Below are 24,778 nucleotides of genomic sequence, written 5' to 3'. Positions count from 1 at the left end.
CTCTATGAAAAATAGGTGATGAGATGAAAAGGGGATACCTCCCTCTCCTAAACCCTGATCTGTTCTCTCCCAGACTCGGTGTTCCCAGTACCCTGGCAGCAGGCTCAGCTGTGATCACTGTGGGAATCTCTTGAGGCTTTTCCTGTTCTTTGAAAGAAAAATGGTCCTGGATTAAATGGCAGGAAGTGTCTGAGTCCTTTTAGTATCGATAAAAAGCACCGGCCTCGCAGGCTGTTTACTGTGAGAGCCAGCTAGCTCCTCACTGACCCCATTGTGCCGTGCAGACTGTCGGGAGGGGAACCAGGGGTGTCAACTGGAACCCAGGCTTTATCTCTCTTTCCTCTGCTTTTTGCATGTCCAGAGGCACTTTTTCTCATTCTCCAGAGAGCGCTTAGCCCAGCTACAGTCATCGGCTAGAACTCCTGACAAGGGTTATTCTGAGTCATAATCATTTGTAACTATTCTTCCCAGGCCCACTGTATCCCCTTGTAGATAATTTATGTCCATATCCCTGCATGGCTGGAGGCAGGGTTGTGGGGACTTTTTTCAGACTGAAAGCCGTACAGTATGGTTTGACAGTTACTTTCTTTTTGATCTGATTACTTTTTCTTGTTTGTTGCATACAGTGCTGAAAAACCCAAAAATTGTATCCTAGGGAGAGCTCTTTGTTGTATAGTACAGGATCTCTATCTCCTGACTGACTTTAAAATTTAAGAAGTTCCTTTGATGCTATTAAAAAAAAAAAAGACCAACCAAACAAAAAAAACCCCAACCAACCAAAAAAAAAAATCATGGTCATTCTCATTGGAAGTTGTTGATGATCATTAAAAATAAAACGTAGAATTGCAAATTTTGGATATCCCATTTAAAAAAGTAGGTTGCCTTTTTCTTCACCCAAGCTAAGAGAAAATTATAAATAGAAGTGAGAGAAGCTAGAGGTTGAAGGCACTTCTTTTTTTCCTCTTTTGAACAATTATGGTGTTTTCTGAAGATGGCATGAATAAAGTACATTTTCTGTTACCACTTTTCAGAATGTGTCCTTTGAAGCACTAGGTGGCAGGCTTTCAGCATGCAAAAATATTTCATCTTGGAAAACACAATGGCATCAGGATAGCATGCTTAAAGGTGCCAGTTTAAAGACAAATGGTTTTCTCTTCCAGAGATGATAAATCTCTTTTTGGTAGTATTGTTTTGCATTCCTAAAAAAACCCCAATAACTTTCTCACCAGTGCAGTCTGCTATGCTGCTGAGATATTGGATGAGTTATGAACTGTTAAAAAGTTGCTAACTTTTCAGACCATCTGCAACTAAGTTCTTTATTGTAATTTGCATTTCATTGCTATTTAAAAATAGTAACTTACACAATGGGGACCTCAGGAGCCAGCAGCAAAGGACACGCATCATTTCCAGTTAGCAAAGCATTTTTCTTTTGGAAACTTGCTAATATGTTAATCTGATCCTGTCGAGACTGACTTTTGAACAGATCCTATTTGTTCTCTGAGTTTCTTCCACTCAGATGGCTTTTGGTTAATAATCATGTCAGTTTGTCATGTATATCTAGATTTTTCATGTAGCTTCACTCAGTTTAATTCATTCTGAAATAGCAAGCTGACCAATTAGAATAAAAGCAGAATGTCATGGCTGTATGGATGTAAAGGAAATAATAACATGTTGTATAATGAGTAAATATTGCTACTGTGCAGTTTTATGCTTCCATAGATGTATTTTAAAACCAAATAACCCTAAGTCTATTTTGCTTAACTGCCTAAGTCCAAAATCTGGTTTTCCTCAGAAGAATGCATGAAACTATTAATGATTTATATGTAAATGAGACCAAGTCCTGTCCTAGAGATGAGTGCACTATTGTACGTTATTCTGCACTTAAAACAAATGCCAGCCTGATGTGTGGGCTTGAGTTTTCCTTACAGTATCTTCTCGGCTTGGCTCTCCAGCTAATGAATTCCCTAAGGTAGTTGCTAATGGGAGAAAAAACAGTGACTAGATAGGCAGACAAGCAAGAAAGAGCAGACCTCTCTAGTCTTGGGTTGTTAGCTAGTGAACTGCAGGTGCATGGCTGTAAAATTACCAAAGGAGAGGGCATTCACAGCACTGACTTATAGTGCAAATGGAGTAGCTACTAATTTTAAACAATACTCAAACTCACATTTTAATTTCAGAGTGGAGACTGTAGGCTGCATCTTCTACTGTCCTGATGTAGATCCCACTAATTCCAGCATCAAGTCTGTTATTTATATTTAAGCTAAAGGATATTTTTGAAAGAGAACAGAATTAAAATACTATAGTGATAAGAATCCACCATCTTTCTGGGTAAAAGTGACTAATGCTGACTAGTTTCTCTTCACTATTGGAAGGATAAGAGAGAAACTGCCTTGTTTCTACAGTTTCAGCAAGTTGCTGGATACTGTGCCTTTCTCTGCCATTATAAAGTTCTCTTCTGTATTTTAAAACCTTTGTCCAACAGAAGAACCTTGAGTAGTGCCAGTTGCTCCACAAATAATTGAAATTATGCTATATCATTGCACAGCATATCACTTGGGTACTTAGGAACTGTGTTCCCTGCTATGCTTCTAAGAGTGCTGTCCAGTGATCTGTACTCCTCTGTTCCACTAGTATGAACCTGTATTAAAATGCATGGTGGTCAGGTGAAACAAATTTTGTATATAACTTTTTCTTCAACTGGGACACTGAGCAAGACAGTTAACTGCCCTAGAGAAAGCTGAATTTTCTTCAGCCCATGAGTTAATTTGTTCTGTGCAGCAAGAAGGGTACAGAAGTGTTACCTGCTAGACATGTTGAAAATACTTGGGTTCTGCACTAGCCTGCACCATCTGCAGTTACCAGCTTTCCGTTTTGGCTGTAAACTTAAGTTCAGGCATCCAAAAGAATAAAGAAGCATCGATGGCCTTTCCAACAGATAATTTTTTGGAAGAAAATTTCTCTTCATCCTCTTTCAACAGTAATGTATTGTTTACTGAAGTTTACGTACAGAATGTACAAACAGGAAGATCTCCTTCCTGAAAAACACTTCATGAGCAGTGCTGAAGTAGAGAGGACATGAAGTATAAAATCTGAAGTGACTGCAAAAGATTGCCTTCTGGAAATATTTCTTAAACAAAACAAAAAAGAGGCAAAAAAACCCCAAACCCAGAGGGCAGGGAAGAGGAAGAAAAGGCAGTGCTGTGAGGGGATTGTTATTTTACAGTGACCTAGAGAACTATTTTTCACTTTTTGTGTTGGTGAGGGGTTTGATCTGTGGAGGATAGATCTACAGATTATCAGCAGGTAGCAGCAAATGTGCAAAGGACAGCATTTTCACATGTGAAGTGGAAAACATTTCTTCAAGTGTCAAGGCATATTGCTCTTGTCAGAATAAATCCTTAGATGAGGAAAATGGCTGTCCAAAAAGAATGAGTCAGTCCATACTTGTCAGGAGATCAATTTGTGATGAGATGTTGCCAGGTGGGGTATATCTATATGCTCCTGTTCCAGCAAACAGAAGTTATTGTTTGTGTGTGTGTGTAAGTGTGTATATATGTATTATAAACAGTATATATATATATATATATATATATATATATATAATCAGCAGTGTGATTTTAAGTGTCTGCCAGAAGGGATATTGCAGTTTTTTCCATCACACCTCATTACTTTAGGGATTATAATGTAGTGAAGTACCAGGAAATTTTAGAAGTTTACTTGTTGCATGTGTCTGGTTTTCTTTCATTGGTTACCTGCTTTTCTTCTATTTCTTTTTAGACAAAGAGAGTCTGATCACTGACAGTGGAAAACTTCATGCTCTTGATCTTCTGTTGACACGGCTGAAATCTCAAGGACACAGAGTTCTTATTTATTCCCAGATGACGAGGATGATTGACTTATTAGAGGTAGGAGAGCTATAGCTTACAGAAGGCAAATTTTGAGGATGGAGTTTTAGCAACAATGTTTTGGAGAAAGTACTGCAATTTGGATGCGGCAAACCTGACATAAAATTGCTATAACTGTAGGATACCCAGTACATGCATTAATACAAGAATATAAGAACTGCCATACAAAATTAGACCTAAGATCCAACCTAGTGTTATAGTGTAAAACATTTATACACTGTGATACGCTCTATACCAATGTATAAGAGCAGATGGTGTGGGGAAAATATACAAGAATAGTGGTGCTTCACAATTAGTTGCTCAGTCTCCAGCAGTTTGCAGCTCAAGGGCTTTCTGAGCTAAATGTGCCTCCTGTATATTCAGTTAATCCAACATGGATTCTCCATGAAATTGTTCAGTTGCATCTTGACACATTGGTAGGTGTTGACATTTGCGCTGCCCTGTGGCAAGGGGTTGCATGGCTTAATTATTCTCTTTTGCTGGTTTTGAACTGCTTCATTCTGTTTTCATTTGATGTTCACATGTCCATTTAGTGGAAGGAAGAGGGAGAACAGTGATTAATTCTACACTGTTTATGTTGCTTGTAATTTCACAGACTTTTACTGTTTCCCTCTATCATCCTGTTCCTCTGCAGAAGTTTAATAAACATTGAGGTTCTCTGGCACATACAATAGGAAATAAATTAGGAATTCAGTCATTACTCATTATTTAAATACAGTCCGTCTGCCTCTGAAGAAAAAAAGTCAGTATTTGTTGAGCAGCCATACCACCAAAGCTAGGGATACTGTCTTCTCCACAATAAACCGAAGAGAAAATGTGAGAAGCGTGAATCAATAGCTGCCTAAGTCATGAGTTCTGTATGAACAGGAGTGCATTTTAAGGTCAGCAGTTAATAGTTCAATAACAAATCACAAGCTGAATTTTGTTTTTGCTGCTGTGAGGAAAACCAGAACTTGCATGGTTGCAATTCTGTGTTTTGGCACTTTGCCCGGCATTGCTTTGTATGCCTCTTTTTTGGCAAACATGGGACATGCTGTAGGTTTGTTGACACCTGGCATTACACCACGAAGCTCATAAAGCTGAGTGTTTAGTGCTCCTGTCTTTTCTCTTAGCATTCCGTTTTAAAGGCTTGTGAGCACATCATTTTGCTATTCCACCTTTTGAATGCTCAACTTCTTTTGTTGGGTTTTATTACCCAAATAAGCCATGTACTAAGTCCTCTGTTTTCCTTTCTCCCCACCCAAGTAACAGAAGCTGAAGTTAAGCAAGCTAAAAATCAAGTAAGGACTCAATTTGTAAGAAAATCCTTGCAAAAGTCGTATATCTGTAGATATTATTTTTCCTTGCCTGAGATACCAAAATACATCCCATCTGCCTACTTGGAGTATGAAAAAACACTACATGTCTTTTTTTTCAGCAGTATTTGTACTGCTACAATATTATACTGACCTAATCTTTGCAGGGCAGAGAGCACAAAGCACGTTGTTTACAAAGTTTGTTTGATGTAGCTTCAGCTGAAGAGCTGCTGCTTAGTTCAGCCATTATAAAATGGCAGATATAAATACAAAGAGGAGAATTATTTTTAAGATAAGATACTTTTTAAGATTGTTTTGTTTTTCTTGACATGATTGCTTTCTCCTATGAGAGTAATTGTGTATGATTTCAGTGGCAGTTAGATTGCATTCATGAGATGAGAGGTCATATTATATTCTGCATGAAGTAAAATTAGTTATGAAGTATTAGTTATATTTTACCAAAAGTTTATTAGTTGTGTTAAAACATAAGGGTGCTTAATTTGGACAATGAAATAACGTGAAGGGAAAACACTTTATAGTTTCTGAGAAAGTATTAGTGTGGAAGCTCAGAGGAGCACTGGCTTTAGGAATACTGCATTCTTATGGTACTTGGATTGTCATGTGTTGTTCATTTCCTGTATAGGTACTCTGTTGCAAGGGCCACTTCCATTATTTTTCCTAGATTCTGGTTGCTTGGTGACCCCTTACACTAAACAAGATTGGCAGATTTTTCAAGCAGGTCTAATAAAGGGTCTCTGTAGAGACTGAAGTCTCCCTAACAGGTTTCCCCCATCCCACTGCATCACTCCTTGTGGGAACTAGAAAATGAGTGGTCATCAAGTGCCTTCCACAGTTACAGTAGAGACCAGGTGTATTACTCCTTAAAGAGTTTCTTTGCTGTCAGAGTTCTCTCTTTAGATGAAAACATGCCATTTCTGTGAGTGATCAAAGCACTGAACTGCTGAGAAATGTAATATGAATTGCATGTGGCCTTTTTTGTTCTTTTTTTTTCTGAATTGAAAGATTGTACTGTTAATATTTGGGAAAGTACTGGACAAAACCAGGTCCCCCCCAAAAAAGGATGTTTCATATGAGCACTGTTAAATTACTGTGCAGTATCTGTCTTGATCAAAGAAAGGTGTATGGAGGCAGACCAGAACCTGTTAGATGATTAGCTAAAGGCTAAGGTACTGAGCTGTTTTGCAGAGCTGGGGAACAGCCTGTAAACACCAGTATTGCAGGTGTAGAATAGCTTATTCTTTTGTACTTTGTGCCTTAGTGGAAATGTCTGAAGTCTGGAATAAGGATAAATGCACCTGACAGAGTGAAAGAAGTTGCTTTCTTTTTGTGCTGAAGTTTGTTTAGAAGACAGATAATGAGAAGGTTAATAGATGAGAGAAGACTAAATCAAGACATTCAAACGTTGCATTATCATAGAGGCAGATAAAGACAGTAATAAAGAAATGAAAGGAAAAGGTCGTTGTGATAATAGAAGAAAGATTGATCAAATCTGGAGAAAAAGGTGACATAGTGCCTAACTGACAACTGTCTCTCTCTGGTTTTAGTTGGTGACTGAAACCTGTCATAAAAATGGAATAAATCGATAGTAAATTAGGGCTTGTTTGTCTGCATGATGAAGTAGCTGTTGTCTGCTTTGAACTTCTACTCTTGTACTCCAGAAATCATACTAGCCATGAGCTCTGTTTTGTAGGGTTAGTTAAAGTGTGGCTTTGGCCATTTCTACACTATTTTATTTACCTGTTTTTCTCTCTCATCTGCCTTACACTGAAGTTTGCTTCCACTACAGCAGTCTTTTTCTCAGGTTCCTTATACTGCAGCAGCTCTTTCACCATTTCTGCAGTAGTGAAGCAGAACAAAAAAGGATCAGGAGTGCTGAAGGATAGGAGAACTGAGCATGGTACTGTCAGAAGGTTTATTAGAGTGCAAGCACTGCCATGTCTTCTCACAGCACATCAGTTCTGTGTCTGGAGCAAGATGAATCCAATACTACTTAGGGCTAAAGCACCATCTGCTCCTTTCTGTCTTCATTTGCACTCACAGCATCTCAAAAAGACTCATGCACCAGTAGGGTTAAACATAGCTAATGTAACCAGTAGGTGTTGCAACTCCTCAGCCAAGCAAGGATCACGTTGTTCAAATATCCCAGAGGGTATCTTTCTGGAGAAACTGTGGATATTTATATAGCTTTAAGAGCTTTGTATGCATGAAAAAAGTCTCTTGTTGGAAAAAGCCTTTACCTATAGCATTCCTGGTTGATGCCATTTGACTTGTATCTCAGGCAATGGTTTCAGTTCTGATGCTTGGCATGAGCTGTGGGCTGACACATCAGTCTAATGTTCAATTTGTTCTATGTGGTGAGACTTACAGGCTCTTTACTGGTGAAATAAAGCCTGGACAGACATTAGTGTACAGCACCGAGGTTTTAAAAACGCTACTCAAATGGTATAAAATCCACAGGGAGCAGGTGCAGTTGGTTTGTTTGGGAAGGTTTGCTTGCACATTGAGCGGTTGAGATTTAGTAAAAACTTATGCTCTGTGAAAACAAACTTCGCATTTTAATGATTTTTGTTTACGTATTTGTTTATAGGAAAAGGCGTGTACCATCACACTGTCTGTGCAGCAAATGTATCCCCAACTCTGAGCTGACATTGTAATTTCTCTCTTACATGAAATGCAAGAGCTGACATATGACAGAGTAGCTTTAATTTATGAATTGTATAATTACAAAGTATTGCTTACATAAGATTGCTAACAACACATTTGTTGATGACATTAGGGAAGTTATTATTTTACGTAGCAATTCTACTTTTGTTGTGTTTTGGGTTTTTTTTTCTGGAAGAATCAAGATTGAACAGTTTCAAGAGCAACTCTATTTTTCTGGTGTATGTTCTTTGCAGGAATACATGGTTTATAGGAAACATACCTACATGAGATTGGATGGTTCTTCAAAGATTTCTGAACGAAGGGACATGGTAGCAGATTTTCAGAACAGGTAATGTATTTTTACAAGGTGTGTTTGTGCTAAAATGCGTGTACATAGAAAGCTGGCATAAGATATAATGGAAATAAGTGAAATCTGCTCTTATCTTTCCTGATATCAAATTGACCTCATTTATCTGAAACAGTTTCTACGTGGTTCTGAGCAGTAATCACTTCTGTTGATGTGAATCCAGTTGTATTTAGGAATTTATCTGTGAAAGGGTATTGGAAGCAATTTTAGTGTAGTCACCTATTGTCCTTCTTGCCAATCCAAATAGGCTATTGCTTATGAAGAGGTTCAGTAGAGAGGCAGCAAATGTTCAGTGGTTATTAAATGCTCTGACAATTGACATTGTAAAGATGAGATTGAAAATCTTACATATGTAAAGTATTGGAAGTGACGTAGTTTTCTGCAAAACAAACCATTTAACCATGTCGTACTAAGAAACCTTAATATATAGAAGATAAAATGGGGATTTTATTAGCTAGAAAGAAGGGTAATGTTTTTCATTTAGTAAACCAAAATGGATTCTGGCAATTTTTATAAGCACATTATGGTGCATTATTTATAATGATTGAGTTCATGGTTATTAAGTTTCCTTTGAATCATGAGATGCGTCTTGATACAATATTACTTTGGTATGGTAGTTCGCAGTAAGGTTATCCTACCTGAATGTTGAGTGAGCTTGTAAGAAGTCACTTTCCTTTTTCAGAGGAGTTAGGTTCATATAGTTGCTTATTGGAGAGTGAAAGCAACATTCTAGACTAAAATTCCTTGCATCAGTGGTCCCAGAGTATCATAGCTGAACATAGGGGTTGAGGCCTTTCAGTTCACTGGTTCATGGGGCTTAAAGACCTGAAGGACTGTGTTGCAATGATGAGTCTTGTAGTGAACTCCTCAGAGCGACAAAACATGAACATATGCCGAATACCTGAAGGAGATGACCATGCAGTACCTTTCTGCCTGTTTCCAAGTGTCAGAAATAAGTTCCTTGCAGGTTATTATGTCCTCCTGGAATCCTGACTCTTCCTTCTGTAAGATCCTTTAACCAAATGAAGTGAAAAAAACTTGTTTTATTAATGAACAGAATTTGATTTTATTCATAAATAAAACAACTGAAGAAAAAAAAACCAGCAGGAAATCCCCTTGAAATATAGGTCAACCAGTCTAAACAAGAATTCCTATTAAAACGTTAGTTGAGTTCCTCTTAGACATGATTTACTTATGAGAAATATTTCCAGGAAGAAAAGCCTGACTGAGACTAAACTATCCTGCAGGATATCCTAGCAAGGTGTTGAAAATATACAGCTATGGGATGATAATTTGTTCTTGTAGTCTGTGACTCTGTCCACTTTCCTTCCACTATGGCATTTCCAGAAGCATTTCACAGCTGGATGTTCAGGTGACTGCCTATATACAGGTTCCACTATTGTTACAAGAGTGAAAAGATTTCCTGACCAAGGATTACTTGTAGCACCAAGAGGCACCTGTTGACTCCTTTGGCTTTTTATACGTGCAGATAAAGTCTGAAGATTGACAGTTTGGCTTTAGTTCCTCCCAGCTGTCCACATATCAGCGTAAATTTTTGTACCCTTAAGTTTTAGAATGTCAGAAACCTTCTATTTCTAATATTAGAGTTTCTGGTGTTTTTGTATGTGCACTAATTCACAGTTTTCATAGTTATTTGGTTGTCTTTGTGCAATTTCTTTGGCAAAATCTTATCTTGGATTGGAATGGGTTCTTTGAGATCTGTTTTTATGATACAGCCCCACCAGCTACTTAAGAATGTCTTGAAGTTTGAGTCGTGAGAAAATAGTCAGTTCTACTGACCTTCAAGGATGTGGATTCCAAAACCCTTAGTTTCTTCATGTTTGTTGAGTTGTACTAGCATATGCATATGATCCTACCCACGCTTCCTCCAGGGAGGGCAAGAAAGAGCCTTTAGATTTTGATGAGTGGACTTACAAGGACACTGCCTACACATAGTTAGGAAGATATGTCCCAAGCTGCTCATTCAACAGGAATTTCTGGTGCTTTACTGATTTGACTTTTGCTAAGATTTTCAGTCATCATAATACCAAAAGGATGTGGCATTGCAGACTGTGTTCTCTTAAGCAAAGAACCTTGCTCTCACTGTTGAAGGGCAGTATGTTAACATCTTTGGAGTCCTTACTAGTGAATGTCTGCTTTGTGTCAGCCTGTTCACAGATCCATATGGTGTTGAACACTTAAATACTGCTGACCCTCCAGAGTTACTAGTATGGGTGTCAACCTTAGCCAAAACTACATATAGGCCTGTCTCTTTATTTGTTCTGTTCAAAGCACCAAATTTAGAACAAAATTTGCATCATACAGTTTTGACATTTATTTTTCTTTTTATCAGTTGAACATTGTTAAGGCAAGATTTTTTTAACATCGGATCAGTTCTGTGAAACAATAAATTGTTCTTTGTCCATATGAAATCTTAATTACCAGTGTGGGCAAGATAAACAAACCCTGGTTTGTTTTGGTACAGATTAATAAACTGCTATTGCAAATTGAATGTTTGTATGTTCAGACAGTCCTCATTTGTAGATTAACTCACTCTTTCATATGTTTTTTTCCTTGACCATAAATGAACAGCACAAAAAGTTCTGAAGCGTTGAAGTAATAAAATAGCCCTGATCATTTCATATGGATCAAAAGAATTACTTCTGTGGTTATTTATTGCACAAAATAATGGGGTTCAATCTCTTTCCTCTACAGGAATGATATTTTTGTGTTCCTGTTAAGTACAAGAGCTGGAGGCTTGGGCATTAACCTTACAGCTGCAGATACGGTAGGTGAAATTTGGTAACAATTTATGTAGGAAAGCCAGTCTTTTTTGTGTGAAAGTTGGCACTCTCTTGCCCATCCTGATCAATATTTTTAGTACTGCCATTAACAACATGAAATTGCATAGCCTTGATTACTTTGCTGTTCTTTACAACGTAATATTATCTTGATGATAGAGTTGTAGAATATTGGACATTTTGGTGCACAGTTTTTGGTTTCAGTTGGAAATTTCTTCCTTCTCCCCACATACTTTAATCTTAGAGTCTAGAAAGGAGCTGGATGACTGAAGAAGTCTGTAGATGCAGATGACACTTACATGAAACAACATTCAGTGTATGAATAACTGTTTGCTCCTAAGGTTCATTTGCAAAGGAACCAGTGGAATAAGTGTTGGTTGCCCTTTTTTTCTGTGCACAGAAGAATGAAACAATGCCTCTAAAAGTATGAAGCCATTTGTAATTGAGTATCAGCTGCTCAGGAAGGATAAATTTCTTCCCCCCGACTCACCAGAGGTGTAAAGCCATACCAATTTAGGTGAACTGCAACGCTTTGCACTCTGTAACAGCTGCTACTAAGCAGTAGGGAAAGAATACTGATGAACCATTCACCTTTTCAATAACAGCTATTCTCGTTCTTCTAACCCATACCTTGTGTGTGTGCAGACTTGAGCCCAAGTCCTTAGTCAAACAAAACCAAAGATCTCTGGATGAAAAAATATTATGTAATTTTTAAAAAAAAAAAATCCCATCATATCTTGCTAACACTCAAATCAGAAGAAAGCAAGTATTTGTAGGATTTTCAGGGTGGAAAAATTGTCTCGATTGCAGTTACTTGAACAGAGGAAATAAACAGATGGAAGCTCAGGCAGGCTCCTTGCATGAGCATTTTTTGTAATTTTCTTAATACTTTTCTGCCTAAAATGTTTTAAAATACTTTTGATTTGTATATTTATTGTCATAAAGTAATGTTGGAGTGATAGGGCAGTATGAACGTAATGTGGCATTTCAATTTTCTAGAGTAAAAGAAGTCTATCTAAGAAGTGTTGGACTAGACTAGACTTTAGGTTTGAAATACAAAAAATGGAGTATTACTTTTTGCATAAAGCTCTAATGTGATGGGCTTTTTCTTCTTAAGATAAGACTAAAATTGGTTCATGATGTGCTTAGTCTATAATTAATTGCAAAAAAGTAATTTAATGTAGTAACAAACTTAGGAATTTCGTGCCTCCAAAGCAGGTTTATTGAAGAAGATACTGAAGACATTCTGTGGAAGGTGAAAACATTCACAGTGTCAGTTAGTTTTTGAATTCACCTGAAATGCAGTGGAAAAGTCTTCATAGGACTGGGCAAAGCTAGGTTAATACAACCTACAGTGGGGCTGTAATTCTGTAAGAATGTATGATCGAACTTTTATGTCATGACCATATTGGATTTTTGTGTGTTTCATCACCAGGTGCTCTGAATGTATGTTTTTATTTAATCCTTTCTGGTGTTCTCTTGCAGGTAATTTTCTACGACAGTGATTGGAACCCAACAGTAGACCAACAAGCCATGGACCGGGCACACAGGCTGGGTCAAACAAAACAGGTCACTGTGTACCGGTTGATATGTAAAGGCACCATTGAGGAGCGCATCTTACAGAGGGCAAAGGAAAAGAGTGAGGTAGGAATAAAGAAATCAGCTGGAATGAGAAGTTACAGAAATGGTATCAGAAAGCACATATCAAAATGATTAAATAAACAGAAAAAGTATCCGCAGGGAGACTGAAAAGAAGGCAAAAGGGAGCGTGTTTGTTCAAATAAACAAATCTGTGTCCCACACAGAAGCATTCCAGTTACATTATATGAATTGGAAAGAAGGTAATTATTACAGTGAAACTGTTCAGGCTTCATTAAGACTAGAGCTTCTGTCTTTGCTGTGTCAGAGTGACTGATTCCTCTCATGTTACACAACAGCTGATTTTAAAGTGAAAATTATTTGAGGTGTGAGGGTTGCCAGAAGACCTCAGTGTTCTGCAGCATCAAGCAGTAGGTGTATTAGGAACTTCATGGCACTTCATTGGCAAGAAAAAAATTAGGGCGATTCACTTTTTTCAGTAGCAGTAGGTATACTGTATACAGCATTCAGATGTTTTGTGTGCTTGGAATTTCTTTTAGCTTTTGTGTTACTTAGATGCTGCTCATGTGTTGCAGCAATTGAATGCATTCATATTTCCCTTGTTGATATTTACTGTTTTCTCTGGGATACCGCACTAGAGTTGCCTGGTCTCAACCTGAAAATTAAGTGCAGTCTTCTTGTTGGTGATCCAGATAATTGGAATTGCCTTATGTTAAAGCTTGTCCTCTTCTGTGAAGTTACAACTCTTCTTTGTTGTTTGGTTTTTTTAAGCATACTTGTAGTAATAAGAGGTTGAGTGAATTGTTTGAACTGTGACACAGACTCAGTATGGAGATACAGTTTTCAGTCAAGGAGATTAAAAATGTTGTGCTCTTTAAGAATGTGATCTGCATGATCCTCTGTGCAGTTTACTTGAAAAATGAATGGGTAAATTATGCCTGACAGGACTGTTTTTGTTCAGCAGTATATTAATACTTTCATCATTTGTAGTTTATTACATGCTGCTTCAGCAAAAGTGCAACTTTGCATAAGGGAGGGTAATTTTCTGCTTTCTATCTCAGTTGCTCTTCGTATTTTTATACTCATAATTATACTCTTAATAAATCTCCCCTGAAATTTTGTTACTAACTTAGATAGATACAGGTATGATAGAGAAATTGGGTCATCTCTGACTTAGAGATGCCCTTGCATGTTTTTTGGAACTGACTTTCAGTGATGGGTATTGAGAATGGTTGACGGCTGATTTGACTAATTTTTCTTTTTGTTTCTCTCTTGTTTTTTTCCTTCCAGATCCAACGAATGGTGATTTCAGGTGGCAATTTCAAACCTGACACCTTGAAGCCAAAGGAGGTGGTCAGCCTTCTGCTGGATGATGAGGAGCTAGAAAAGAAATGTATGTGAAATTGGTGTTTCAGCATTTTCCCCATATTCCACTTCATTACCTTATGAAATCTCTGTATTTATCTCTACAAACACGTTTACTTGCTGATAACAACTTCTGTTTCCTGTCTCTTTTTGTATTGCCAACTCTTCTTAGTACAAGCTCGTTTGATATCACTGTTGAGCTGAATAATGAAGTTGTGCAAAAGGAGACCTGATGATGTGATAAAGTTTTTATTGGCACTCATTCAGGATCATTACATTGTTCCTGGATGACAGAGCTTTGACGAGAATTATGTAGGTCTCGACAAGAAAAATATTAGGGAAATGCTGTATTTCATCGTATTTTTGTAGCTGTATTAGAGGTATACAGGAAGAATTTTGCTGTAAGACTTTTTGGTAATTTGGAAACAAATAGTTTTAATACAGTTGTGTTTTCAGTGTGTTTTAGTTGTAATACAACTGACTTTTCTTCACAGTTCTGTTAGAACTAGAATTTCTGTAAGATTCATGAAAGGATATGAAATATCTTTCCAGTGGTGGCAGTTTTGTGTTTCTTTTCCAACAGTGCGTCAGCGTCAAGAAGAGAAACGACAGCAGGAAGAAACAAACCGTGTGAAGGAACGTAAACGTAAAAGGGAAAAATATGCTGAAAAGGTACTTTGATGCAGAGGTCGCCTGTGTCAGTGATAGAGCCAGAAGAGCTTCAGGATCACTATTATGTGATGTGGAAACATGTTATGCCAAGGCATTCTAATGAGTAAAGCCTTCTTCCCATCACCACTGAAAGTCCATCTGTGACAGTTCCCTACACTGAAGAGGGATATTACAAGATAACTAATGCATAGTCACCTGTCTTTTAATCATTAAAAAAGCAACTTCAAAAATAAGGAAGTGCTGCATATCCAGATAACTCTGTCAGTCACCAGTGGTCTACAGACAACAATTTGAGGACTCATGCTTATAAAAACAAAATGATCTGCTGACCATTCCATGGTGTTAAATGGTGACTTAATCAAGATTTTGTCCTACAAGGACAAAAAGGCAATGTAAAGAAAGCACCAAATGCAGATACGAGGCTTCTGTGGAACAAGGGCAGATCAGCTTGTTTAAAAAGCATCCTTAAAACTAGTTTATGAAAATTCTGAATTTTTGAGATATAGAGGCTTTGTGTTAATTAATTGGAATTTTGTGTAATGATAGAGAATTTCAAGCTCGCTCCAGAAGGTACTGGAAATAGAAATAATTCTGTAAGACTAATTCTCTATAATTCCAGCTATTTCATGAAGAAAAACAAACAAAACTTTACTTAAATCTAAAGCATTTAAGGAATCTGTTACCATGTCCTTCAGAAACTTGTTTTGGGAAATTCTGGATGTGTCATTCCTTGAGTTAAAATACTGCACTAGATTTTAAGATTTTGGGTTGTTCATTCCCATTCTTCTATTTTAACATCTGTTTCATTCCTGGTATTATTTTATTCATTTCAGAAGAAGAAGGAAGATGAGTTGGATGGAAAGAGAAAGAAAGAGGGCATGAACCTTGTGATCCCATTTGTCCCCTCAGCCGATAACTCCAACCTCTCTGCTGATGGGGATGACTCTTTCATTAGTGTAGACTCTGCCATGCCCAGTCCTTTCAGTGAGGTAAGATTCACTGCTGCTTTAACTTGTTTACTGTTTTAGTTGTGACCTTACATCCTGTAGGATTCTTACTTTCTATTATTTTAGCTATTGTAGAACTTGGACTGCGTGGGGAAGTCATGTGTCTTAAAGGTGAACTATGGAAAGGAAAATAGTTTGTTGAATATGTAACAGCTGCTAGTAAGCTGCCTTACAGGTCCTCATGTTATTTGACATTCCATTATTCTCCTACTCCTTCACTCTCTGCCTCCCTTTTTTACAGTGAGTTCACAGCCTGACTTCCTCCTGTTCAGCCCCTGAAATTTTTCCATTCCTGCCTGCACTGCCTGCAGTCCCACTTACTTTCTTGTTCCCTTTTTCTGCCTTTGTCATGCTCAGGTTTATGACCATGTACCTTCTCCCATACCAGTATCTTCCATAGCAAGGACACTGCTTCTGAACCAAACAGTATCCCTCAAATAGCTTCTTGACATTCAGTTTCCTTATAAGTACCCCTCATTAGTCCCATCTGCATCTCCTTCTCTGCTTCCTTCCTTGCTTCAGGTTCTGAATTAGTGTGGGGTTGTTTCTCTGGAATTTAAATTCTCAGAGGCACACATCTTATTTTCCTTCATCTTTGTGTAACAAATTGCAAACTGGTTTTAGCAGCAAATGTATTTTGTTCCATGCCCTGCCCATTAAGATTTCTGTGTTGCATTGTTCCCTTACTGATCAAGATTTTTATTAGTGGTAGTAGTGAGTTAAGAATCCTATTTTGTCTTTTGTAGTTGAAGACACACAGTTGAATAACAATTTACTTAAATCTCTGCTGAACCCATTAACCTTTTGCTTCTTAATCTGAATTTTCGTGAATTGAAGTTAAGTGGCTCCTGGAGGTCTTTCCTGCTCAGCATGTAGGGTGTGGTGTGGTCAGGCAGATGACATCTCATGCTGCTTTTCTAGAGAAAATAGGAAAGAACAAGTACCAGTTAATTACTTGTGATTGTGTATCTTTTGAAGATCTTACTATTTTTGTAAGCTAACAGCTTTGTTCTCTCATGTTTAGATATCCATCAGCAGTGAATTACATATGGGCTCTATCCCTCCTGATGAGAGCAGTAACGATATGCTTGTGATTGTGGATGATCCTGCTTCTTCAGCACCTCAGTCAAGGGCAACAAATTCTCCTGCTTCTATTACTGGTTCAGTTTCAGATACCGTGAACGGTCAGTACTCTTGCCTTGATTTGCTACTAACATTTATTAAACCTTGACTTTGCATGGCTAAATGGTATGTTTTCTGCATTTTAACCGAATATAATGAATGGTTGGCAAAATTGAGGGGGGGGGGATTGCCTTTTTATTGAGAAATTACTTATGATTTGAAATCTGTCTTACTTATGATTTGAAATCTGTCCATAGTCTGTCATTCACCACACTTACCTCTTTTCTGTGTTAGTTACTCCAAAAAGTTTTGTCCTTTGTGTCTGTCTTACAGAGGGTTGTCCTTCCATTATGTTTGTGTTACCAAATTGCAGACAGCCATAGAACTACTGATCTCTAAGCTTTTCCTTGAATTTGCTGTTGGGTTAATAATCAGTTCTCTATCTCCAGTGTGTGATTGGAGCAATTTTTTTAAATGTAATGTCATTTGAAATAATGGCAAGTGGTTTTAACTACCGTAGTTTTCTACAGTAAAATAGGTAGAACCATAATTCTTGATGAGTTTCTTCAGAGACAGCAGATGGAAGAAATTGCGTCTCTATCTTCAGCTAAGAAAATTCATGATCCTGAAGTAGAACTCAGGATCTTCAACCTGTTTGTAGGTTAGATTCATAATAATGGCAAGCAGTTAATAAGGTGTTGTTACTGAAGAGTGAAGTTTTGTAAAAATAATTTCTTTTTATGGGATCACTGCTTGCTACAGTGTCCCTGTTAATGTAAATGTAACATACCAGTTAATAGGAACAGTATTAATGTAACTAGTAGGCGGTTTTGATTCATCTCTCACTTGTGAGTCACATGAAATACTATAGTAGTTACTGAATTAACAACATTTTCTTGTTCAGGTGTTTCAGTGCAAGATACATCTCTGACTGGTAGGGGCCAGTCAAGTCGAAACCGAGGTCGTCCTAAAGGTGGATCTAAAGCCAGCACTGGGAAAGGCAGGAGCCGGAAGTCAATAGCGGGAAGTGCAGCTGCCATGGCAGGTGCCAAAGCGGGGGCAGCAGCCGCCTCTGCAGCAGCATACGCAGCATACGGATACAACGTCTCTAAAGGTATGTGGGGAAGGGGCAGCAGCACACTACCCACAGCAGAACCAACCACATGAGTTTGGGTGATTGCTCTTTACAACCTGTCAAAAAAGAGATTAAAACTGTTGTGTTGTTGGTATTGCTCATCCGTTCTATTCTGAGGTCCAGGCAATGCACAGTGTGACATGATAAGGGTCTGAGGGGGAGCCATTCTCACCGCAGATGATCTTGGGTTTATTTCATCTGCTCTTTGAATTATCCCATGCCAAATATTTTTCCTCTTGTGTTTTTGTTTGGCTTTTTTTGGTGTCCAGACTAATTAGATTGTGTTGTTTATCCCACAGCAATGACTGCAGCTTTCCTGCATTGCATCTTGTTGAAATTACAGTATCATATTCCAAAACCTTCTAAACTCATGGTGATTGAGCTTCAGCTTTACACTAGCTGAAGGTGGCCTTGTGTATAACTGTAAGATGTTTTTTCTCTTAAGGACACTCTTCTTCATTAAACTCTCATGAATAATGAATACAGAGTGTTCTTAGAACTGATTGTTAGCATATTGTTGGCTGTTGAAGAACCACAAGTGAAATAATATGCTCATGTGGAATTTGATTCTCTTTTCCATTGGTAGGCATGTCTGCAAGTAGCCCTCTGCAAACAGCAATCATTCGACCTTCCGGACTTGTAGATTTTGGACCTTCAAGCGCCTCTTCTCCCTTGAGCTCCCCTCTGAGCAAAGGAAACAGTGTTTGTGGGACCCCCAAAAGTTTAAACCTGACCAGCGGTCTCATGTCAGAAACTTCAGTTCGGAAGCAAAGTAAAGGTGCCCACACCTCAGGTGGTCGGTAGTAATTTTGAATCCCCAAACCTTATCTGAGCTGTGTTGGCTTTCAGAGTAGACCACCCTGCCAGTCAAAGGCATGCAAATGAATGCCCTGTTGCTGTCCAGCACATGTGTGTAAAGAAAATCAAAGCACAATGGGAGTGGGTGGTTGATGTGAGCACTTTGATTATGTGTATTCCAAAAAACTATATTTGCAGACACTGCAAGAAGGAGAGAAGGGAGTCTGGGTCAACTGGGAGAGTGGCAGTTTGTGTTTTATTGATGTATCTGACAAAGATTCCCAAGAAAGCATCCAGCTACTCCATGAAACATCCTCAGCTGTGTGTGCTTGAAGTCACACCACTACACTTTCTCTCTTGTAGCCTGAGGTGGAGCCCAGCATTAGTTTTGTTCTATGAAATCAGTATCCAAACCCCAGGAGTGTCCTGTAGAGTCACAAGACATTTCTGTACTGGCAGCTGGTCAGTGAACATGCGGGAGTAATAGGGGGCTATGCTGAAGATGATATGTGATTAAAAAAAATCTTGGGTTCTTCTGGTGTGGGTCTCTGGGTTCTTTAAAGGCTTGAAATGTAAAGGAAGGTGTCTCAAGTGGTTTCCAGGGAGTGGACTCTTTTCAGCACCATTTGTCAGGAAGATGTTCAGAGCTGCAGAATACAGGGAGTGCTCTCAGCCCTAGTGAGAGCAGCAGCACAGCCTCTGCTTCACGCAGTGGGAGAAACCACAAGCCAGTGATTGGTTTGCATTTCAGAGTTCTCATCAGCACAAATACTCACTGTGTTCAAAATGATTTCTCTCATTTTTGAGGTGTGCAGAACTCTTAAAGGCTTAGAAACAAAAAATGCTTTGTTAGTACAATCTTGAGAAGGAGGAAAGCTGAAGTGCTGAGGAAAGGTTTGTACTGCTCCTCTCACTGTGCCCATGGCAAAGCATCTTACTGTGCTGTGAGAGGAGCAACAGAAAACAGTCCTGAGAGAGAGAGAGAACTGTGCCATTCCCCCTTCCAGCCAAATCCTGGAAAAAAAATCGTCTCATATCCCAGCCATTGCATTGACTGTTCTTGCAGTGTTTTCCCTTCATCTCTGTGATCATCACACATACTGGCGTGGTTGAGTTCACTGCAGTGTGTGGGCACAGTAGCTGTGTCCTGTAAGGCTGATAGAAGGCCCTGCTGCTGCCAGTGCCCATCCATGTTCTCGTTCCCTGGTTGCTCCTTCCCTGTTCCCAATGCACAAACCCCGCCCGTAGCTCCTTGCTTTGCTGTAAGCATTGTCTGCATTGCACTGAGATTTATTTAGGTGTGGGACAGTTCTTCTGTCTGACACATTGAGTAAAGAGGCTGTTCTGCCAGGGCACTTTCATCCCTTGTGAGAGAGAAGCAAATTGAGTTGCAGGTCTGGGCTGTGACAGTGGAAGATTACTTTTTTATTATTATAATTTTTTTCTGACCCCAAATCCTTTGCCTGGCGTCCTACAGTGTGGAGCAAGTGCTTCCTGTTGGCTCTGCCTCTAATTTGCACACCTGAAAATAGCAGAACTGAGCTTAGTTAGATTGATTTTTAAACAGATTTGCAGGGGAAAATTGAGGGGGAGGTGTTGTTTAATTAACTCATGAAGACTTCCCCCTTCCCCTCTTATTCACGTGTATATATGATATTTGGAGGGAATCAGACAAATGCCAAGCCTTTTTTTCTCTTTGAATGTGCTGTCTATTTTTGTAACTGAACTTGTACATATGTATAAAGAGAGACACATCTTTCTTTTACTAACTGGAGGAGAAAATCTTAAATAAAATGGAGTGAGATAATTTTATGTAAATCAGTGTCTTTGTGGTTTTTACGCATATAGACTGTATGAATGAGAGGATTAGGGAAGAGAGCATGGAGGGTGCGCATCTGGAAGTGCTACTAAAGACATGCACTGCTCAGTGTAAAGCTCTTGAGTGTCTGTGCTCTTCCAGGTATCACGTTTGTAACCTTCTTCAGTTACAAGTGTATCCTTATCCCTTGTCTGTATTCATTGATTATCTCATAATCTCTTTTGGAGTAGGTGTGCAGCAGATCACAAGAAAACAGAAGCAAGTATAATATGCGTAATTACACAGTACCTGAACTATGATGCTTGGATTCAATACAGTTGATTGTTTTGAGACATCATGCTCTACAGTTCTTTCTTTTTTTTTCTTTTCCAGTGGGAGTTGAAAGGACTTTTTTATGTGTGGTCTTGATTTCCAAGGTGCTAGACAGTTGCATCAATTTGTAATCCAAAGTGGAGAGGAAAAAAATATTTTGTAATTTGAAAAGCTTGCAAAAATGCAGTATGTACTGTTGCATGCTATACTTCTGAAAGATTAAATTATTGATATTTTAAAAGCTGATAAATGTAAAAATAAAATGCATGTAAGAGTATTCATATATTTATAAGATATATATATAAATGGAACAAAATATATTTAAGCTAAATAATTTAAAATAAAAATACAAAATAAAAATATATTTTAAAAATTTAATCTTCAAAAGAAATACCAAATGATATCACAAGTTGTGGCAAAAGCAGTGGTAGTCTATCTGCTTGCAAAACGTGCATCAGGCCAACAAGTTCAGGAAGATCTAACATGACTGTAAAATAAACAAACTGTTAGATCATATCCAGTTCAATTTCTGCAAGAAGTTAAATTTCAGCAGATGCATTCTTTGTATTATGCATCATGGGAGAACAGATTCTGCAATATAAATATAGGAATTGGGAAGAATTCCTGTGATTGCTGTCCTAGTCTAATTTCTGGGTTTAGGGAAGGAAGTAGTGCTAGAAAAGCAAAGTTGGATTTTTTTAAAGGAGGCAGAGGTAGTTTTGTGAGCAGTATGTGGGGAAGCTTTCTGTTGAAGTGAGCAAATGGGTGTGCACACCAAGGCTTCGTGCTTTAAGTTTCACTCTGAGCGTCTTTTCATTCTGACTGTGTGTTATGCACTTGTTATATGGATTAATGGCAGAGAAAGTCACTTTCCTTTGAGGGATCAAGGTCTTTGCTAGTGGTAGAAACAATTATTAATGAACTGAGTTTGTATTTTAAGTTGGGATGGTGAAATAGCTCTCAGTATTGCTTGGGGGATGTTGGGAATGCTGTGTATTCTTTGTGCTATTTGATTGTAGCAATTTACTCAACAATTACTACAAAACTGTTAAATACAGTTCACTTATAAGTGCTATTGAAGACATTTAAAGGTGATAATTTTCTTAGGTCCTGAGAAGTTAGAACTAAAAGGTGCTGTTGTGTCCCACACTCACACAATTTTTGTAGTTTAGCCTGTAAGAGGTGTCCAGTCAGAAAGGTCCCCAGAACATCCATTTTTCCCACTGTCACACGTAGTCAACAAAGTCTTACCAAGCAACGACACAATTAAACCTAAAGCACCAAAAACCAATGATGATATTCTTTTGCAACACAGCAAGAAACCATTACCTTCACTCAAAAAATATTACAGGGTAGTTGGAGACAGGAGAAAGGGATTTCTGCCTGACCCTCTGATGTTGAATTTAATCCTTACACATGCGGACAGGACATAGCAGCCAGGCCATTGATAAATGCAAAATTAAGAGCCCCAGTGCACTTTGCCCTACATTGTCTCTCTGGATATGGTTACCATCAGCACCCTAGAGAATGGCAAAACCAAGCAAGAAAAGCTGGGAAAGAAAGAACAAGCAAAATAATGCATCAAAGAAACAAGAAAATAACCTGTCCTTGCTCACCACAGACAGATTATGAAGGTCAGCATCTAATATTATTATTCTATAGAAATAGAAGGCCAAAGTGTCCTTTCAACTCCTTTTCAAAATCATGTTGATCAGACAGACAGGGACTTGCATCACACTCTCCCCAGAAATTGTTCTGTTTAGCTGTACAGTCACTGTGCAGTACCTTCCACACAAACTGTTAGCACTTTTTAAAATAGTTTGGTTCCTTGGCTTCATGGTGTATTCAGAATTTTTCTAACGTGGTTTTAAGTATTTTATGATCGGTTAGAGTCTGCTTTTCTAAGTCAATGGAAGATTAATTAACCTGCAAGCCATTTTCTCTTTCTGTCATGGGTCAAGTCTGTCATCCTCTCCATTCAGTTAGCCACTAGATCTTCTTTCCCTATTCTGCAAAGAGATAAACGGGAGGGTTTGCACCTGGAACTGCCTTAATTCTTTTCTGCAGGGTATTAATGCTGCCCTGTCCCAATGCAGTGTTATTTCCATGCCTTCTCCCCTCTCTGTTGCATGCTTTCCCCACCACAGTGTATCTGCTCTTTGCTGTCTCATGTTCTGTTTGTAGAAAGCTGCCTGTCTGCCTAGAGCTATATCTTGCTTTATTTCCATATTCCCAAAGTATTTCCTTTAGCAGTATTTCCCAGTGGGGGAGGCACACAAAGCTCATTGGGAAAAGCTCCTGCAGCAGGAATAGGGATCTGCACTACTTGGACTGTAGCTCAGGACAGCCAAGGTGCTGCTGAGAGAAGGAAGAGCACAACTGATAAAATCACTTAGGGGCAGGATGTGGATCAATGTAATTTGGGCAATGCTGCCCTGTGACCACTGCCCTGCCTGTCCTGGTCTCCTCTCAGTGGAGTGAGCCCGCCTGCTTCTGCTCACAGGTAGTTACAGGCTCCTCAGCTTCTCACTTCTGCCTCCATTGTTTTTTTGATTGGTTTTTTAATCCGTGTTTTGTTTGGCTTTGTTTGTTTGCTTGTTTTGTTGACTTTTCAGTCTGAGACACACATTGTAACTCTCGGGAAGCCCTACAGGCGTGTCTTGTGTTCTCCTTCCTGCTCAAGAAGGGATGGTGGTGCACACCCTGCTGTCCTTTGGAAGTTTCTGCTGGAGTGGCTGGAAAAAACAATTTGTAGCTCATTACCCAAAGGGATGCTACTTGCATGTGAAGTATAACCGAGACACACATACTAAAATAAAGGCAATCACATGTTATGCTCTTAGAATTTTGAAGGATTTATTTTTTATTTGCGGCCTGCACCAGTTGCGTAGCAGCGAATGAGAGAGGGGAAGCGGGAGCACCATTATTAGGACGATACAGATGGCCCAGCTCTCGGACTGAACCAGCAGGTCTATAGAGCAAGCAAGTTGTTCTTGTAGCACTCACATTAGCATGTGCTTCACTGAAAAGCCTCCTACAAATGCCTTGTGAAAAGGAGGAATGCATGATAAGATGAGTTGGGTTTCTTCAGCTTCACCGTCCTCCTAGCTCTTCCCTACTACCTCAGAAGAGTGAAGTTACTCCAAAGCTAATGGGTCTTCCAGGCATTTTGTACCAAATTCTATTTATAGAATGTTCTTCTAGGGGCATATGAGGGAATTCGTTTGCATCCCAGGCATGAGGAAGTGTTTCAGTACTCAGGTATGAAACAATGACTCCTTCCTTCCTCAGCTGATGAGCATCACTGGTAGAATGAGGTAGAGGAAGAAAACATTGAAACACCACTTTTGTGCCTTCTGGAGTTTCCCATGAACTGTTTCTTCCTTCTTTGACAGTATTGCTGGTTCTGCTAAGTCTGCTGTACTTAACAGGAGACCTAAACATCCAGGGATTACAGTATCTCTTGTCATCTCTGTGGTATTTTTTTGCAAGCACTTGTTTTTTTTCTCCTTGCTCCTTAACCTCACCCAACTCTTCTTAAGGCCCAAGTGTTGTCTTTGGTGCTTTTGGTTGGCAGGAAAAATGCTTCTGTTTAAATGTGTAAATTTTTAACTGCATGACCCTCATGCCTTACCTCAGTGTTGTGAGAACTGTGAAGTAAGATAAATCTAAGTATACATGTACGTTGTGTCCTTTGTGTGCATAGTTACCCTGAATAAACCTTCACCAACTTTTTCAAAGCTAAGAAAAAGTTATTGTTGCTTAGAGGTTAGAACCTATTTGGAAATTCACTACTGGTTTAGACTGTCACACAAAACTGATTTGTAGGATTGGGCTACTTGTTAAATTTATTCCCACTTTCTTATTCAAAAGAAAAAACTAGTGTCTTTCTTCTCGAGATATATTTAAGAAATGCT

General features: G+C 38.7%; 1 protein-coding gene across 2 annotated transcripts in view; it reads left to right on the top strand.

Moving 5' to 3' along the window:
* The window catches only part of INO80 (INO80 complex subunit), a 68,612-nt gene extending 48,064 nt beyond the window's left edge, over positions 1–20,548 (top strand). The window contains exons 27-36 of one of the 2 annotated variants that reach the window (XM_027887650.1): positions 3,778–3,905; positions 8,119–8,213; positions 10,947–11,019; positions 12,518–12,676; positions 13,922–14,024; positions 14,580–14,668; positions 15,502–15,657; positions 16,700–16,859; positions 17,702–17,911; positions 18,519–20,548. In XM_027887650.1, coding sequence (XP_027743451.1) covers positions 3,778–3,905; positions 8,119–8,213; positions 10,947–11,019; positions 12,518–12,676; positions 13,922–14,024; positions 14,580–14,668; positions 15,502–15,657; positions 16,700–16,859; positions 17,702–17,911; positions 18,519–18,736 — 1,391 coding nt within the window. In that variant the 3' untranslated portion in view covers positions 18,737–20,548. Of the gene's footprint in view, positions 1–3,777; positions 3,906–8,118; positions 8,214–10,946; positions 11,020–12,517; positions 12,677–13,921; positions 14,029–14,579; positions 14,669–15,501; positions 15,658–16,699; positions 16,860–17,701; positions 17,912–18,518 lie in introns of those variants that run through there. The other variant, XM_027887660.1, reaches the window with a different exon arrangement.
* The last annotated feature ends 4,230 nt before the right edge of the window (positions 20,549–24,778 follow it).

The sequence above is a fragment of the Empidonax traillii genome, unplaced genomic scaffold (genome assembly GCF_003031625.1).
Source record: "Empidonax traillii isolate 1590-97213 ecotype Southwest subspecies unplaced genomic scaffold, ASM303162v1 scaffold11:size2795301, whole genome shotgun sequence".
NCBI lineage: Eukaryota > Metazoa > Chordata > Aves > Passeriformes > Tyrannidae > Empidonax > Empidonax traillii.
Note: the sequence above shows the minus strand (reverse complement) of the source record. Positions and strands in the feature narration are given on the sequence as shown.